General features: G+C 45.9%; 1 protein-coding gene across 4 annotated transcripts in view; it reads left to right on the top strand.

Moving 5' to 3' along the window:
* Nucleotides 1-2,866: 2,866 nt before the first annotated feature.
* HECW1 (HECT, C2 and WW domain containing E3 ubiquitin protein ligase 1) overlaps nt 2,867-17,531 on the top strand; it is a 420,473-nt gene continuing 405,808 nt past the window's right edge. The window contains exon 1 of one of the 4 annotated variants that reach the window (XM_053218663.1): nt 2,867-3,083. Coding sequence is in view for 3 of the 4 variants with exons in the window: in XM_053218662.1 (XP_053074637.1) it covers nt 4,376-4,498 (123 nt within the window). In the remaining variant the exon portion in view is untranslated. Of the gene's footprint in view, nt 3,084-3,557; nt 4,499-17,531 lie in introns of those variants that run through there. The other 3 variants (XM_053218662.1, XM_027071594.2, XM_027071591.2) reach the window with 3 other exon arrangements.

Here is a 17,531-nt window from a genome sequence, read left to right on the forward strand (position 1 = left end):
ATAAATTCATATAACTCCTAGGTATGAACCTCGGTCTCTGTTTGAACCACCCTTGATCCCAACCCCCGCCCCCCCTTGGGTTTTCTTAGCTACCAAGACAGTCACAGCCATTCTCTAGTCATTTGCAAGCTAAAATCCTATTTCCTTCATCAGCAGAAGGCCTGGTTTTCTAGGTAACTTGTTCAGCTGACCAAAGTTGGACACCCTGGCCTCTGAATTACTATCCTTAGCCTCAGGTGTTCTCAAATGATAATTCTGTATCACTGGCTACGATTGGTCCTATGGAGACAGACTATGTCAGACATGACACCATAAACGTGGGTCCAGCTGCTTGATACTTCTCTATAAGACATTCACTTTGGACATTATGATGAAGTGTGCTCCCAAAGGTGATTGCTTCTTTGGTTCAAGTCACTAGCTTTCTCAGTATTTTAGAAGCCACTTACAAAGGATGCCATTTGCTCATCTTTGTCTGCATATGGCCCGGATGAGCATGCATGCTGGTCCCTCCCTGAGTTATAAAAGGTGGAAACACTAGGTTACATGACTATCATGATAACACCCAGTGTTTGAATGGGCTTCTCAAAATGCCACTCATCATCTTATGCCGTTATGTAAGATTAGTATCGTCAGGGGCATTTGGGACTGTGACTTGATTTTATGGTACTTATAACACTGTTTGGAGTATATTACAAGCTTTGTAAATATGATTCACAAGCGGGTGGCTTTAAAATTTGTGACAAGTCTTTTTATTTCTCTACCAAATATGCCTCGCTTTAAGGTTTGGTTCCACCAAATATGCCAAAGTCAGTTAATTCTAGACTTGAAGTCTTCTGCTGTCCATGAGTGGGACCTTAAGGCAATTGTACAACCCAGGGAGCCCTGGTTTTCTCCTCTGTAAAAGAGGATGATGCTATCCAGGCTGCAGTGGGGACCGTGAGGAATAAACAAGACAATGTGATTGTGGGGAATACAGAGGACAATAAGTGTGGGTTACTATGTATGTTGCCATTGCCCCCAGTACAGAGAAGCAGCTTTATAAAGAGTTTCTTTATCTACTCAACATATTAAAATGTGAAAGGTTGTATATTTCTGCTTTCTTATCTTCTGCCTTCCGTATAAAAAAGGAAACTCTGCAGAGGAAAATAAAGCACATGTCAGGATTGTTGCTTCAATGGCCTTTATGAAAGGTGTTGACTCGTCAAGTTATCTCCATGACAGAAAGAACACAGAGAAGTATCTCTGAGCCAGGTTGATGCCGTATCCCTGAAAACAAGGAGGTGTATATGTTGGCAGTTAACTGAGGTAAAGAATTTTCTTTCTTGTGGTTTGGGGATACTGTGCTAATTTAGAAACTGTGGATGCCGGGTTTTGGCAGAGTTTTTGTTTTCGTTCAAGTCTTTGGTCGGAAACTTCACACAATTGGTTGATGTTTTGCTGTTTACTGCTGCAACCTGCTCTAGTCTATTCTTGGGGGGCCTTCTTCACATACAAGGTGATAATGACCAGCGTACAGTCTGGAAAAATGTGTGGCCAGCTTCCTGCTTGGACCCTCAGCCGAGATTTGAAAAGTGATAGATTTGAGCTCATCTGACTGGGACATCTAACAGTGTCAAGCAATGGGAAGGTGTCTGTCAGGAAAAGAGGAGTCCTGGGCACCTCACCCCCAGTGGGATGCTAGGGAAGGCCTGATGATGGGTGCCTCCTTGGGGAAAAGAGTACAGCCGGTGAAACCGCCTTCACATCTCCCAAGTTCTGGTTGTGAGAGAGAATCAAGAGGTGGGTCAGTGAAAGGAGAGCCATGGAGAAGCACCCCATCGCAGAGTGTTTGGGGAAGGAGAAGATTTGGTTTAGAGAGGGGGGACACTGGCTTCAATGAAGAGTTCTGGAGTCAGAGGCAGCCCTTTGTTTATTCTAGAGGAGGACTGGGTTTGCGGTATGGGAAAGAAGATTTCTCCGAGTGTGTGAAATGTCTCATGGAGGGGATGCTGGGCTGGAAAATGGGGATAGATAAATAAGCATTGCGAAGAATACCATTAGTTCATGGAATCCCAGACTATGGAGATGATGTGCTCAAAACCACTGCATCTTCTATGAATACATTAGGCCAAGTATCAACCAACGCACATAGATATACATACACGGAGTAGCCAGCAGCCAACAGTAACCAACATTTCAGTTCTCTGTGCCTCTCGGTTGGCTGTTACGAGGAGGGGTTTATTCTTTGCTTCCTTCCAGTTCTAGCATCCTGACACTGCGTGCAGTTTAATATAAAAACCCGGTTTGAAAGCTAGTCTTGCCCAACAATAGATTTTCTGGGGTGGGTTGGGGGGAGTATTTTCACCCTCTGCGTTTGTAATTACAATGTTTGTTTTGTTTGTTTGCGGTGCAGACACAGGACGGTGCCCAGACATGTGTGAGCGTTTGTATCTGTGGATAGGGCAGGTGGGGAAAGTGTGTAAGACGGAGGCCAAGAACACCTGTCATAGGGTACCTGCTGGGGTACCAGATCCTCCCTGAACACACTGTTTGCACCGACACAAAAGGGCCAATGGGCCGGGGCTGGTGCTGGATCTGCCCAGTACCCGTGCTGGGTGTGGGAAGGACGGGGCCGGCGGTAACAAGAATCAATATATATTTACGGCGGGGGCGGGGGCGGGGGGTGCGCGGAGGCTGCAGGGCGGGGCAGCGCTAATGAGAGCAAGCCCGGCCTGTGGTTGGTTCGGGAAGTCTGGTACCCACAGAGGAGCAGGCAGGGAGGGAGGGGATGCGGGCGGGAGGATAAAGCGATGAAGTGTGCTGCGTTACCGCGCATCAGGCGCCGTTGTTGGAGCCGGAATACCGTGCGTCTCTGACCGAGCCGGCCCAATCGTCGCGCACACACTCACCGAGCTGCGCGCGCCCCTCGCCGTGGCCCTGGCGGTGGCCGCCGCTCGCCCGGAGCCCCCGGAGCGCGGCGAGAACGGGTGGGCACCCAGGTCCCCCGGCAGGTCCCCGGCGCGCCATGCAGGGCACGTGCGCCCCCCGGCTCTAACCTGCGCGCTGACGGGAGCCCGATCTGTGCCCAGGCCGGGGCTGCCAAGGTAAGCGAGCGCCGTGCGGGGACTCTGCCTGCCGCCCCTACCCCCGCCCTTCTCTGGGCGGCTTCCCCGCCGCTCCCGAGGCCCCGGCAGCGCCCTCCCTCCCTAGGGCCCGGGATCCACCCTCCTCCCCACCCTCTCGCTTCTCCCGCGAGGTTCAATTGTCAGCATGGGGCGCGCCGCCGCCCAGGCGGGGCAGGCATCCCGGGTGGCGACCCCGACTCGGGTACCGCAGGCACACCGGGCCGTTCTGCGGGGCACGGAGAGAAACAAAGAAGCCCCCAGGCGGGTTCGTGGCGCCTCCCCCGCCCCCCGGCGCCCTCCCAGTGGCGAGGAGGTGTCAGGGGAGGGGGCGGAGAGACCTACGTAATCCCCCTTCCCAGCCCACACCCACCCCTTGTGAACCACAGCTCTGATCTGGGGCTTTGCCCTGGACTCCCTTGTAGACAATTGTGTCCCATGCAATTCCGTGGTTAGCGGAGCGAGCCCCCAGCCCCGCACGACCTCGCCAGTGGTCGCTAAGGGGGCGCGTGGCAGGTCGGGGCCGTGCTCCCCTGGGTGGTGGCAGGCTGGGAGGATGCGCGCTGTGGGTGCTCCTCCAATGCCTCCCGGTCCCCGACCGGCTGCACCGCTCAGTTTTAGCGGGAGCAGCCCGTCTCGTCGCCTACCGTATTGCGACCTGCACGCAGGCAGGGAGGAAGCCTCTGGGAAAAACGCGTCCGGTCCATTTTTGGCTGGAGGTGCGCTTCCTTCTACCCCTACATTCCCGGACCATGACAATGCAGCAAAATCCGGGGGCGCAAACAATGTGGCCCCTCCAGCCCCCGCTCCTCCAGTGCCTTGTGATTGCTCTGCCGTTTTGACGTCCCAGCCACTTGGCGGATTTGCGGAGTGTGGGTGCGTGGTCTGTCTCTCTGTCTTGCACACAGAGACCATAACTTCCCTGCCCAATTTGAGCGCGTGGGGGGAGCTGGCAGGGACACAGGCTGCAGAGATGCCCGGCTTCCTGTGGTTCCGGGCACAGCGCGCCCCAGTCTGCATTGAGCTGACACCAGATAGCATGTGGGGATTTTCCTAGTTGCCGAAGATATTATTGGACGTCGCGATAGTTTTGTGCTTGCTTCTCTTGGGATCTGCAGTGGTGCAATTCTCCCCTTGTTTTTATTTTTTTCTCTTTGCAAAGCTAACAAGGCTGTGTTCAGCAGAAATGGATACAGGAGGAGCAGCGTAGTTCAAAGACTAAGGGAGGCATCGTCTCTCTTTTCCTGGGATTTAAACGCGATTTAGGAGGGCAGATGCCCTACCTGAAAAGGCCAGACTTTAAAGACCCAGGCAGTGTCGTGGTCCAAGGCGTCTCAAAGCAGGTGGCCAGATCTGCGTTTCTCATCAGCGGACTCGCTCCGGCTGTGGCTATTACGGTAATTCGTTCTAGATCGGGGATTCATTTTGAAAATGTGTGTTTTCCACTAAGAAGGGATTAGAGTCCACATGGTTATCCTGGTATGAATGTGTGTGCCTGCTTGGGAGAGCGAGAGAGTGTGGCAGAATTCCCTGTTGACCCTTTCCTCTGTTTGCTGCCTCCTCTGGAATGTGGCATCGGAAAAACGTCGCGCTGTTTTAGTTCCTAGACCTACAGGCCGACTGGACTCGAGAGTGTTTCATTTAATAAACCAGAGTGTGACTAATTCTGGAATCCCAGTCCAGTGCATTTTAGCAGCTTTGTGGAATGACAGTTCTCTTTTTGTCTCGGGTAGTTATTTCACGAAGGCAATTTGCCTAAGTTTGTTTGGATTGTGACATTATTGACTTGGTAGGGAGACCACAGTCTGAGCTGGAACAGCTTATCAGTGCATCAGGACAGACTGCAGCTGCTGTGGTCTGTGGACGTAGCATCATTTGATTCCGATTACACTTCTGGCTTTTAAAGACGATGTTTTAAAAGATCGCCTGAAGCTTTACTTTTCGTGATGCTTGCATCAGATATGGTTATCAGTACAGGAAATACTAGAAGGCCAGAGGTGATCATGGGAGGCAAGCCTCTACCATCTCCCCTCCTTATGGGTAAAGTGAGGAAGTTGAACTGGCTGATTTCTGTGGTTCCTTCCCTCCAGCCCCAGCCTTGTGTGATAATGGTAAAGGAATAAGAAAAGTTACCCAGTTTCTTAAGGCCAATAATTATAGCCCAAATTTTGCAAACAAACCAGGGACAGGTTATAGAATTTATGTTTTATTTTTACATATCACAATTTGTTTTAGCCCCAGTATCTGCATTTTCTTCTTAAATGAAATTAGTCAACGACTCAAACAGGTCATTTATTTTTTTATTATTTTTATTTTTTGCCACTAGAGCAAAAGATTAGGTAGAGGCTGGGGTACTGAGAAGAATATTGGGTAGTGGATTTTCTCCTTATTTGTGGATTAGTTATTTATTGCAGCTCCACCTTTGGTCGGTAATGAACAATGTAGCTTATTAACAATGTTGCTTTCGTTGTTGTTTTTAACGGAAGACTCAGAGTAGCTGTTTCATCCTACACGGCAATTGGCAACAGCATCAGACTTACTTTCCCTGATGGGATTTGATAAAACTTGCTAGCATGGATGCTTGTTATAAAAATGAGTGAGGCGACAATTACTCTAAACAGGCAACCAAAGCATTTTTATGTGCTTGTGGTAATTTTTACAGTTTGGGGATGGTTGAGGTATTTGGTCATTGATTTATGCTTATCTACTCAGTTTTCCACAGTAGTATGCCGATTTGTTTTAAAGTTACAATTAAAATAACATCCAGAAATAAGGCTACGTGGCAGGCACAATGAATCACCACCCCCTCTCTTGTTTCCATAGCCTTCTTGTTCAAACTGCTAAGACAGCACTTACCATATTGCTGTTACATGAGGTGTGAAAGGGCCATAGCCCCCTTGTCTTAAACATGCTTACGAGCATCTTGAGGTCAAGGACATTGTTAAATTCATCTCTCTCTGGCACATCGCACTTTGCCCGGGACAGGAGTCATATTCTCAGGAATGTTGATTAAGTGCATTTTAGGTAAAAAAAAAAAAAAAAAAAATGCCCTCTACTCATTTAGGCAGCAGGTAGGTGGGAATTCTTCCCTTTGTGAGTCAGATGGGCAGATCAGAGGGGTTATGTAAGCATCTGAGGGAACAGGTGAGCCAGGACTCAAATCCAGGCCTTCCCCCATGCTGCCCCAGGGAGGGGTTCGCCCCACTCTCAGTGAGAAACCAGGTAGACTGCAGATTGGCATGCTGCATGCTTGGCTTCTTTCTTACTTGAAAGACTGGGGTTGTCCTTTGACAAAATCGATCTGAGAGCTTCTTGGTTCTGTCTTGCTGTGGCCCTAGAAGGTAACTTATTCAGCCCCAGCACTCTGGCCTCCAACCTGCAATTAGACAGTGAGGGTGAGCCCCTCTTTGCCACCTCCTCTCCAGGGCTGGTTCCACCACCCACAGCTTGCTCGGATGATGGACTTTTCTAGGCAATGCCCCGGACTGCCCATTGTTTGTCCAAATCACATTTAACCACTGTGAGCTGTGCCTCTGAGATGACCCAGTAGTTAGACCAGAGACAACCATCATTGCTGGGTCAGCCCACCCTGACGGAGTCTCCTAATAGTCAGATTTCTGTGCTAACAGGTGTAACTCACAGACAGACCCTTGCTTCCCATCACATCCTGAAAAACAGGACAGGTTGCCATTAGGAAACCAGAAAATTCAAACCCATGTGTCCTACTGTAATGCAGCCCGGGGTATGTTTGACATGCATGGACTTCTAGAGACAACTGTGTGAAATGTTCCACATGGCTTTTTTTTCCAAGTCACTTTTCCTTTCTGAGGTTTAGTTTTCTTTTCTTTAAAAGTAGGGAGTTGAGGGATGCCTGGTTGTTTCAGTCAGTTAAGCATCAGACTCTTGGTTTGGGCTCAGGTTATGATCATGCTTCATGAGTTCAAGCCCTGCATCAGGCTCCACACCATCAATGCAGAGCCTGCTTGGGATTCTTTCTCCCTCTCTCTCTGCCCCTCCCTCACACGTGTGTGTGTGTGTGTGTGTGTGTGTGTGTGTGTGCGTGCGCGCGCGCTCTCTCTCAAAATAAATAAACTTTAAAAAATAAATAGAAGTAGGGAGTTGAATCAGGTAATCCCAAAGGTCAAGTCTAATGCCATGATTCTGGGGTTGTTTTTGTGGGTTTATTCAACTGAGTGAATTAGAGGGAGAAAAAGTTTAGTATTAATTATTACAATTACGTTAATATTGACATTTATCTATAAATTTAACTTTGTGATATGTATACACTAGAAATACTTAAGGCAATGTGTGTTAGTCTCTGGGTTACCTAATAATCATTTTGGACCCTCTGTTAACAATATTGTCTGTAAATATCTATAGTAAATCTTTCTTAATTGCTAAATTAGATTTACTCTATTAAAGGAAAAGATTTGTAGCATTTCTGTTCCCAGTGAGGAGGGCAGTGGTGAAAAAGCAAACAATCCCCAACTCCTGTATAAAAGATTCTTAAGTTTAGGGTTTGATAGTCAAGGTTCTGGGACCTACAGTAAAATATTTCTGTTCTCACCACTGAGTGTGTTTCACAGCTGAGTAGCTCTTGAGGTCAAAAGTGTTCCCTGGGATTCACCTAACAATGTTCCTTTCCATTTCCTTCTGGTCCCTCATTTTGCTCTTATGTGTTTATTTACTTACTGTTTCTTGTTTTTGCCCCTTCTTGAAGCTCGGCTGGCCCTTGGTTGCCTCCATGAAACATACAGTGCTGGTAACACTGCCTGCCCACCCCCTACCTGCCCCGCTAGATGCAGGAGTCAGAGCTTCATAACCTTCTGCTTATCTGAACATTTTCTACTTTCTTCATAAACGTTGCTTCTCCGGATACAATGAGGTTTTGTCTGATGATTTTGATCGTAGTAGACGTGAACACGGACTTTCTGACCACTGGGCATTTGTCTTCAAGCCTCCTTAAACACTTTAGGCAGCAAAGCAGTATATAGGCGATTTATATATCCCATGCCATAATGTTTGGATGTGTGAGTATCTTTTGGGAAGTGGTTGTCATGTTCCGTGACATGGGCATGGTACGGAAAATGAGAAGTAGTCAGTGCAGGATGTCAATAATGTCACTGCTGTTGGCAAGATACCACAAAGACCACTGAGCTCCCAGGTCACTAGAGGAAAACCTCTGGATTCCCGTAGCCATAAGTGATGTGCACATTATTTGTTGAGAACCCACGCTTTTCCTGATTTATTGGCCCAAAGCGTGAGGTACACAGAAGACTGAAAATAAGGATATAGGGTACAGACAGGCTCTTCTGGTGTTATCCAGCATCTATTGCATTGAAGTATTTTTGGGAGCATTCAATGGATGGGACTTAAGCTGGTATTGGGATGGGGGGGAGGAGAGAGCGCTGGAAAAGGATGCCATCTGTGCCCATAATGACGAATGCCATCATGGAGACTTCACTCGGGGTCCCTTATATATATTTAGTGGAGCAGATTTTCCCTTTCACACTTTCTAGATCTATTTGCATTGCACAGATGTCAGGGAAATATCATGTGTGTGGAAGGGAAAAAAAGAAGACCGAAATTCACATCCATGGCTGGGGATTGTAATTCAATCCCTTTGTCCTTAAATTGACACCCATTTAACTTGCACACCTGTTCCCTGCGTTTGCTTTCGGGGTTTAGCAGAAATCTCAGTCTTGCACTTGAGAGGTTTTGGCGAAGGGGAGACAAGGGTCGAGCGCAGGAGACCTTGCTTGCTCGCTGTTGATGCAGGAACTGACGGACCACGGCGGCCATCCACCACCCTCCTTCCTGGAACACACTGACCAGCTGGAAAACCACAGGACATGATCCATAGATTTTTACCCTTAAAAAGGCTTCTCTTTTTTTTTATTGTTATTCTTAATTCCTTCTACCATCAAAACTTAGGACAGCTAAATTAAAAAAAACAATTTCTCCTCTATTTTGAGCACAAGCTATTTTTGTGGAAATGAGCTTTTTGAAGTTGAGAAAAAAAGTAGTTTTGAGTGTCACCTCTGTCCCTGGTGAGGCATTAGACCTGCGGGTAAAGGGGCTGAGGAGAAGGAGACAGCACACAAATGTGCTGTGATATGTGACATTTACAGACCCCTCCCTGGAATCCACACGCCCTCACAGTTGAATCAGTGTTCTGGTCCCTCTGTCAGAACACGCCTGGAAAAAGTTGTCTATGCTGCCTTTCCCTGCTCTCCCCGTCTAAGCCCGTAGAAACATATTTTATCGTGTAGTGTTTGATTGAGACTAACAAGATGTTTAACATATCTGTAAATTGTGAAGAAAATAAAACAAGTGCTGGCCGGCGGTGCAGCCGGGGACCAGAACGCTGTCCGTTCATTTGAAGGGAGTGCCCTGTGTGCTCCTGCCTCATTTCTTCTTCTGCCTTTCAGAGTCCCCCGCCAAGCTCCAGTCCCCATCCCGCCCTTCCTCTGTCCCCCTGATGGTCACCGATGGTCTCTGCTCATCCAGTACAAGGTCAGCTCTCCGTCTGGGTGCTGCTGATCGCACATTTGGGTCCACTCCCTCTGTCTTCCAGGACACCAGGTTCTCCCAGTTTCTTACTGTGTCCCTGTGTTAGGCTTTCTTGATGGCCCCTGACATTTTATCACTACTGACCTCCACATGATGGAATCCACCAGGGTATGGCTTTGACAACTCTTCTTACCCATATGATGAGCCCAAGTTTATCTCAGCTGTCCTGCCTGACTCATTCCTAGAATGCCATCACCAACATCTCCCTGAATGCCACGCAGTCTGAAATTTGTGCAATTCACAACCCCCAACTTTCACTGCTCAGAGCTGCTTCACCTTTGGAGTTCTCCACCTGTGTAAGGGACACCTCTGTTCTTCCTGTTGCTCAGGCTGAATGCCTTCGATCCCCTGGCTTCCCTCCCTCACCTCGTCTAGCTTTTAGCAAACGGCTCTCCCTTCTTCTCGGCCCCTCTGGCCACCAGGACCAGCCTTATTTCAGCCACCATGATGTCTCAACTTCAACACTGACACCCAACCAGTCTTCTGTGTTCCTTGCCCATCTGCAATCTGTTCTTTGTACAGCAGCCCAAATGATCATTCATTCGTTCACCAAATATTGACTAAATGTCTGCTATGTGCCAGGCCTTATTTTTGGTGTTGGCATGCAGCATGAACACAACGCAGAACAGTGACAAATCTCTGTTATTTTTTTGCCCACCATTTTCCGATGGTTCCATCCCTCTCAGAACAAAATCCAAACTTCTTATTTGGCCTACAAGATTCTGCATAGCTGGGTCTCCTGCTCCTGCCTTTCCAGGTCAATGCCCCCAAATTTCCTGTTCTTTCTTGACCATGCCAGGCACGCTCTCATCCCACATGCTGCTCCCTTCACCTGGAAGGGGGCAGTGTGTGGGGTGAGGGGGGCTTGTCTCCCAGGTACCTGCAAGCGTGCCCCTTAAAAAGGTTAATGACCTTCTTCAGAAAGGCTTGCCTTGACCACCCATTTATACTGCCTTCTCTTCCAGCTATCTGCTTTCTTTTTCTTCACATCACTTAGCCCCACATGATTTGTGATGTATTTTCTTGCTCGTGTGTCTATTGTGTGTCTCCCATTCTAACTTCTAAACTCACCAGAGCAGGGGCCTGTTTATTTGCCTGGTTCCTGGAACATAGTAGCCACACTCTTTACGGGATACAAATTTTTCCGAATCTGATGGTTTAGAGTTTGGATGGTATTTTCCAGTCTCTGGATCCTCCAAGAATACTCTTTTTCTTTGCCATAAATGATTCCCCCCACACCACAAGGTGGGGGTCAGGGGTCTTCATTACTGTCTGGGCATTTTGTTGGTAGTGAATCTCTGTGTTATTTATCCTGGTTGGATTCCTCTGACAGTTAAAGCTTGAGCTTGTCTTTGCTTCCTCCTCAACGCCCAGCAAGTAGCAGTTGGTCACTCAATTATTGTTGAATTGAATCATTTCTTTGTTGTTGCCAGGACTTGAGAAAACTCTCTGCCCTCTGGTCTCTGCCTCCTCTGGGCCACACTGGTTTTGCCATCTTGATTGTGAGCACGTCATTCCTATGTTCCAAACTGTCGGGAGCCACTAAAATCTACACAATAAAGAGCCTACTCCCCAGACTGGCCTTGCGGGTCTGTGGGCTGTGACCAGTCATGTCCCAGTATGCCCCATGGATCTCTGCTGATGCCAGACAGACCTTCTTTCCATGTCTCCAAGCATGCTCTGTGTTTTCCTATAATTATGTACATTCTTCTGTATGCCGTTTTCTACCCTTAGATTCCCTACCCCTCTATAAATTTACCCGTTTTTAACATCTAGCTTACCTCTCGCATCCTAGCCAAAGCTGCTACTGAGTTTCTCCATTGATAGGATTTTCCCTGCACTGAGTTCCCCTGTGATAGGTATCCCTGAATGCCCGCTATTAGCTCTCCTGCCTTTCAGCCTCCCTACTAAATGATGAGCTCCCCAAGGTTAAGGACTGTGTCACATTTATCTCGTATCCTGAATACACTTGTCGTGGTATCTGCCACTGCAGGTATGTCTCTGAATGTTAAATGAGTGAGTGCCCCAAGGAACAATCTGAATTGAGAAGGTCTGTATTTTATTGCTTCTAGAATGACGTTATGCACAATGTATGCATCCACAAAATGCATATCATAACAGTAAGTAGGAAGTTGGAAGAGGTGAACTCCACAAAGACAGGAATTTCTATCCTGCTTTGTTTGTTGATTCTCCTAAGTGCTTAGAATAGTGCTCAGGAACAGAACTCACTATTTAAAGATTGAATGCGGCTCATAGCTGGACCATATCTTAAATTTTTAATATCACTGTATATAAATGAGCAAGCCCGAGGACTGGAGAAGCTTTCCCAAGATCACGCAGTAAGACACAGAACCTGTCTTCTCCGTGCTGTCCAGCCAGGTCTTGAACAGAAGAATGCCCCATAACTTTCCAGAGGGATGGTCACAGTGTTACTTTCTTACCAATATCTGGGTAACTTCTTTCTTCAGAAGAAGCCTGACTTCTTAGATCTTCTGAAAGAAGCAACAGAGAAAAAAATCGCAGCATTTCAAAGGACTCAGAGACTAGTCAATAGGAAACAACATTTATATGTTCCCTTGCTGTTTGCCTGGTCCATTCATTTTTGGAAATGCCGAGAAGATCTAGCCCCTTGGCTCCGGTGGGCCACCCTCAGGAATTTTGCTTAAACCTGGTGTCTGCTTGAAGTGATGAGGTGGTCAGTGTTTCTTAGAATCTCTCTGATGGCATAAACAATTCACAATGAAGTCATCTAGTTTAATTTCACCAGGGAATTTTATTGGCAATGCTGCTCTCTATCTTCATGACAAATTTGAGTAGCAAGCTAGCACAATTTTTGATGAAAATATCTCCCAGAAGAACTTTGTGAGCATTCTCCATCATTTTGTTGCAAGCAAGTAAAATGTATCTGTCTTGGAAACTTACATTCAGATCCTGGTGTGACATCCTTGGGAAAATAGTTGAAAGTCACTAATTGTTATTTTCATCTTTTTCCTAGGAGAGAGGAAAAGTATCACTATATGTATAATGAAGAGGCATCTTGCTTCTCATAAGAAATTTGACCAAGGGACTACTGGATCACAAACCAAAATAGAAATGCATTGTGTATATGTATACACACATATCTGTGTACTGATAATATAGAAATACATATAAAATATATAAGTACATGATATAATTTTTTAAAACTCTTACTATTTTCAAAGTAATTTTCAATTGTTTCATTCACCTAGAAGAAATTTCTTGAACTTCTGTTATATGACAAGTACTTATGTTTGTGCGTGGGATTTTAACATCTAGTTAAAATCTACTTGAAGGTGAAAATGTACAAAAGATACAGCAGCATAAAATCCCTGCAGTGGAGAAACATTTAGTTTGAGAAAGCAAATTGAAAAAGTTGTGTCCTTTATGATATTTTTTTAAATGGCTTTTTGTTTTTAAGTAATCTCTACACCCAACGTGGGGCTCGAACTCACAACCTTGAGATCAAGAGTTGCAGGTTCCACTTACCAAGCGAGCCAGGTGCCCCAAGAGTGATTGTTTTGTTTTCACACTATTAATGGAGCATCTGTCATGTACCAGACACTGAGCTGGGGGCTAGGTTACCCTGGTGAATGGACATGTAGCCCCAGTCCTTGTCTTCACAGAGCTTAGAGTTGAGGTCCTCAAATTTATGACCTTGCTTCTGAGAATTTACAGTTTGGTCATTAAACAGAACATCGCCCTTGTCAGGGATTTAGAAATCATTGTGCTACTCTTTTTTTTTTTCTTTTCTTTTAATGTTTATTTGAGAGAGAGAGAGAGAGAGAGAGAGGGAGAGAACGAACATAAGCAGGGGAGGGGCAGAGAGAGAGAGACAAAGAATCAGAAGCAGGCTCCAGGCTGTCAGCACAGAGCCCCACACGGGGCTCGAACCCACGAATTTTGAGATCACAACCTGAGCCGAAGTCGGACACTTAACCGACTGAGCCACCTGCGTGCCCCTCATTGTGCTATTCTTTAGCTAAACTTAATTTTACCAAATTGAATGCTCCTGTCATTGATCTTAGGCAACTTAGGGCCAAGGCCCTGGGTCTGTTACTTGAGAGCCCACAGTGCTGTAGGATCATGTGTCCTCATGACTTGAAACTTGGCCACAAATGTTGTTTTCCCCAGTGATCCAGAGAATCTTCTGGAGGAGGAAGCACTTTTTTTATCTAAGTATTTTAGATAGACTTCAGTGAACAGCAGTGTGAAGGGACATTCTGGCTACCTGCTCAGGACCCATAGGCTCCCAGGACCAGGTGAAGTGAATGGTCTGGTTTGATGCACATTGTTAGCAAGGGGACAAGTCCTCAGATGGAGACTGCACTGGTCGCTCCCCCTCAGGGGCTGCTTGCTTGCTTTATGCTGTGGAATAGTGATGCCATAGCCCTGACGATGGGGTGAGTCATGGGTGGCGAAGGGAGGCAAGAGGACAGAAAGCCAGATTCTCCTCTTCAGAGGCCTGTGTCCTGCTCTGGCTTAAATGGCGTTTATCATGCAAACCTAGGATTTTTTTAGTTTCTTGAAGAAAGTATTGAACAAACCATTTCAGCTATGTAGAGAAAGTTGAGGGATTATTGCAAGAGAAAGAAAACCAGTCTAAACCCAAGCTGTGTCTGTAGACATGTGGGAGTAAAGGGGAGGGGTAGGAATTAGGTGTCAGAAGTGTCACACTTTAAGAGAAGAAAAGGTCATTCTGGGGTCCTGACCCCATCCTTTCTCAAGTATTCATTTGTCTTGGTTGGAAAATGTAATTCATTCAGTGTTTTTATAAAAACATTAAACTTTGTGGTAGGAATTTTGTCTTAATTGTAAGAGCTCCTGCCTTTGAAATTTCATTTTAGAGGCAACATAGAGTGAATGGCTTTGTTTTTTACATTTAGCACATTTTGGTATGAATTTGCAAATGGCTTTTGAGGGATCCAGATATTTTATTTTTCAAATCTATTTTTTCCGAAGTGCCATTAGCAGGTGGAACTCATGACTTCCGGTATTTTTCAGGCAATGAGCTCAGTGAGATTTGGAAATTAGCTAAGCCATTTATAGATTCATAGAATGCTGGCTGGGGAAGGCACCTAAGCCATGTCCCACTTAAACCTCTCGTGTTCTGCACAATGAAACAGCCATCTCCCAGGGTCATGGACCCCGCATTTGTGGAATCTAGGATGGGAGGCTGTCTCTGGGCTCCTGGCTTGATGCTCTGTGGCACCACTTGCTAGCTCATTTTGGGGCTGGGCTGGAAACTTGGATATCCTTGGGGTCTAGGAACATATGGATTTGGGGGTGGGAGGGGTGGTGGGCAGTTGCAGGCAAGGGACTGTGAACCACGGGCTCCTGCTGGTGGCTACTTAGTTTCAAGCCAATTGCTGACATGTGGGAATGAGTTGCTAGTTCTGATTTCTCCCAGAAAACCTAAAGGCTGGGTATTGAAGAGAATTATACTTTTTTAAGATTTTTTTTGTTTTTTACTTATTTTATTTAATGATATGGCAACACTTAGTGGGCCAGACCAGCCATAACTATAAGCCTCCAAGTTGCAACCTGTGCTCTAGAAAAACTGTCCTTTGAGGATTTCTAGGATGGAAAGAAAGGACCATGAACACTGCTTCGAATTACTAAAATCTGAAATGTGGCAGAGGGACTTGCTCTGAGTCCAGAATGAAAACCAGTGGGCAGAGGATTTGGATTCAATGATAATAAGCATTTTCTGCTACTCGGAATTACTTGGGAGCAGCGAGGCATTAGTGTGCCAGGGTCCCACTGAGCAGGGTTCACTGGGCCCTTTGTTGGTATGCTGGCTAGAGGCCTGGGGTCGTGGCACCTCCGTGATAAGCTCTAAGGCTGCCGTGTAACCTGGCTTTGCAGTAATCCTGCACGCCTCCTCCTGCTTCGGTGTGCCGTGGGAGGATGGCCCAAAGCCTTCAGGGGGAATCCATCTACGGTTGACCCTTGAGCCACATGGGCGTGGGGGGCCCTCCATGTAGTTGAAATCTAAGTGTAACTTTAGAGTCCTCAGAAACTTAACTACTCCTTACCCATAATGATAACATAAACAGTCAATTAACACATATTTTGTAAGTTACATGTATTATATACTGCGTTCTTACAATGAAGTAAGCTGGAGAAAAAATGTTATTAAGCAAATCATAAGAGAAAATACATTTACGGTACCATTCTATATTTATTGAGAAAAACTGGCTTACAAGTGGACCCACACACTTCCAAGCCATGTCAGGGGTCAGTGGTATAGTTTGCTCTCACTGTTTCTTTTTTTAATACAACATGTATATATCACTATACAATGGTCTGCAAACTAGGGCTGGCTTGCCTCCTGTTTTTGCAGTTTTACTGGAACATGGTCACACCCATAATTTGCATTTTGATCTGTGGTTCTTTCAAGCTGTAATGGCAGAGCAGAGTAGTTAAGGCAGAGAGGCAAACCTAAAATATTTACTAACTGGCCCTTTAAGAAAAAGTTTACTGACTCTTGAAAAGGAAAACATGTATAAAGCAACAACCACCTGTAATTCAATGATTAGGCGGAAGAACATTGGCATCTTTTTAAATGTTTATTTATTTATTTTTGAGAGAGAAAGAGAGAAAGCAGGGGAGGGACAGCGAGAGAGGGAGACAGAGAATCCCAAGCAGGCTCCAGGCTCTGAAGTGTTGGCACAGAGCCTGACACGGGGCTTGAACTCACAAACTGTGAGATTATGACCTGAGTCAAAGTCAAGAGTCAGGCATTTAACTGACTGAGCCATCCAGCACCCAGAACATTGGCATCTTAATGCATTTCCTCTAGGCATATGCATGATACTGAAATCACACCATAAATACATTTAACAATGTATCAGATACATTCTCTTGTCATATAATTTTTGATATTTGCATGTGTTATTTTAATTGGCTATATAATATTCTATACAACTTTCCATGCATATGTATTAGGCATGTATCTATTATGTATTGATTTTATTGTGACACTTAGCTGTATGTTTTACATATAAAATTTTATTAATCCTTCTAAGCTTACATAGGAAATATTACTAACTCCATTTTACAGATGGGAACACTGAGATGTAAAGTGTTTCTGTGACTTGATCAACTAACACAGTTAGCCTGTCTGACACCCCGTCCTGCATTTTCAGCCATTCACCTATTACTGGGCACTGAAGTTAAACTGACCTTTTTTGTTTGTTTTGTGAGGGACACTGTGTCTTAGAAACACTACTTTGATGAATATCAAGTATACAAATCATTGACTGTGTTTCTTATTATTTCCTTAGAAATGATTCCCCAAAGCAGAACAGATAAATCTTAGAGGCACATTGTGGCTTCCTCAAATGGGTCAGAGTTGCTTTGGGCAAAGTTGTAACAACATATACCATCCACAAACACTCTGTGAGGTTGCCCAGTACCGACTGCTATGATTTAGCCATTCTGGTTTTTCTTTTTTTAAGTTTATTTATTTTGAGAGAAAGAGAGTGAGCATGGGAGGGCCAGAGAGAGGGAGAGAGAGAACCCCAAGCAGGCTCTGCATCATCAGCACAGAGCCAGATGTGGGCTTGAACTCACAAACCGGGAGATCATGACCTGAGCTGAAACCAAGAGTCAGATGCTCAACTACTGAGCCACCTGGATGCCCATGATTTAGCCATTCTGTTTTTACTCTTTAATCAAGGGAGGAGGGATACTGGAGGCTGATTCTTTGCAGGTAGTTATGGCTGATGACCCCCGGGAGAGCAACTTCTGGGAAAGATGTTTTCTGGATTAAAATAGGACAGGGTCAGCTCTCATCACAAATCTTTGCCCCTGTGCCTTTCCACTTCTTCCAGC

The sequence above is a fragment of the Acinonyx jubatus genome, chromosome A2 (genome assembly GCF_027475565.1).
Source record: "Acinonyx jubatus isolate Ajub_Pintada_27869175 chromosome A2, VMU_Ajub_asm_v1.0, whole genome shotgun sequence".
In the NCBI taxonomy this organism is placed as follows: domain Eukaryota; kingdom Metazoa; phylum Chordata; class Mammalia; order Carnivora; family Felidae; genus Acinonyx; species Acinonyx jubatus.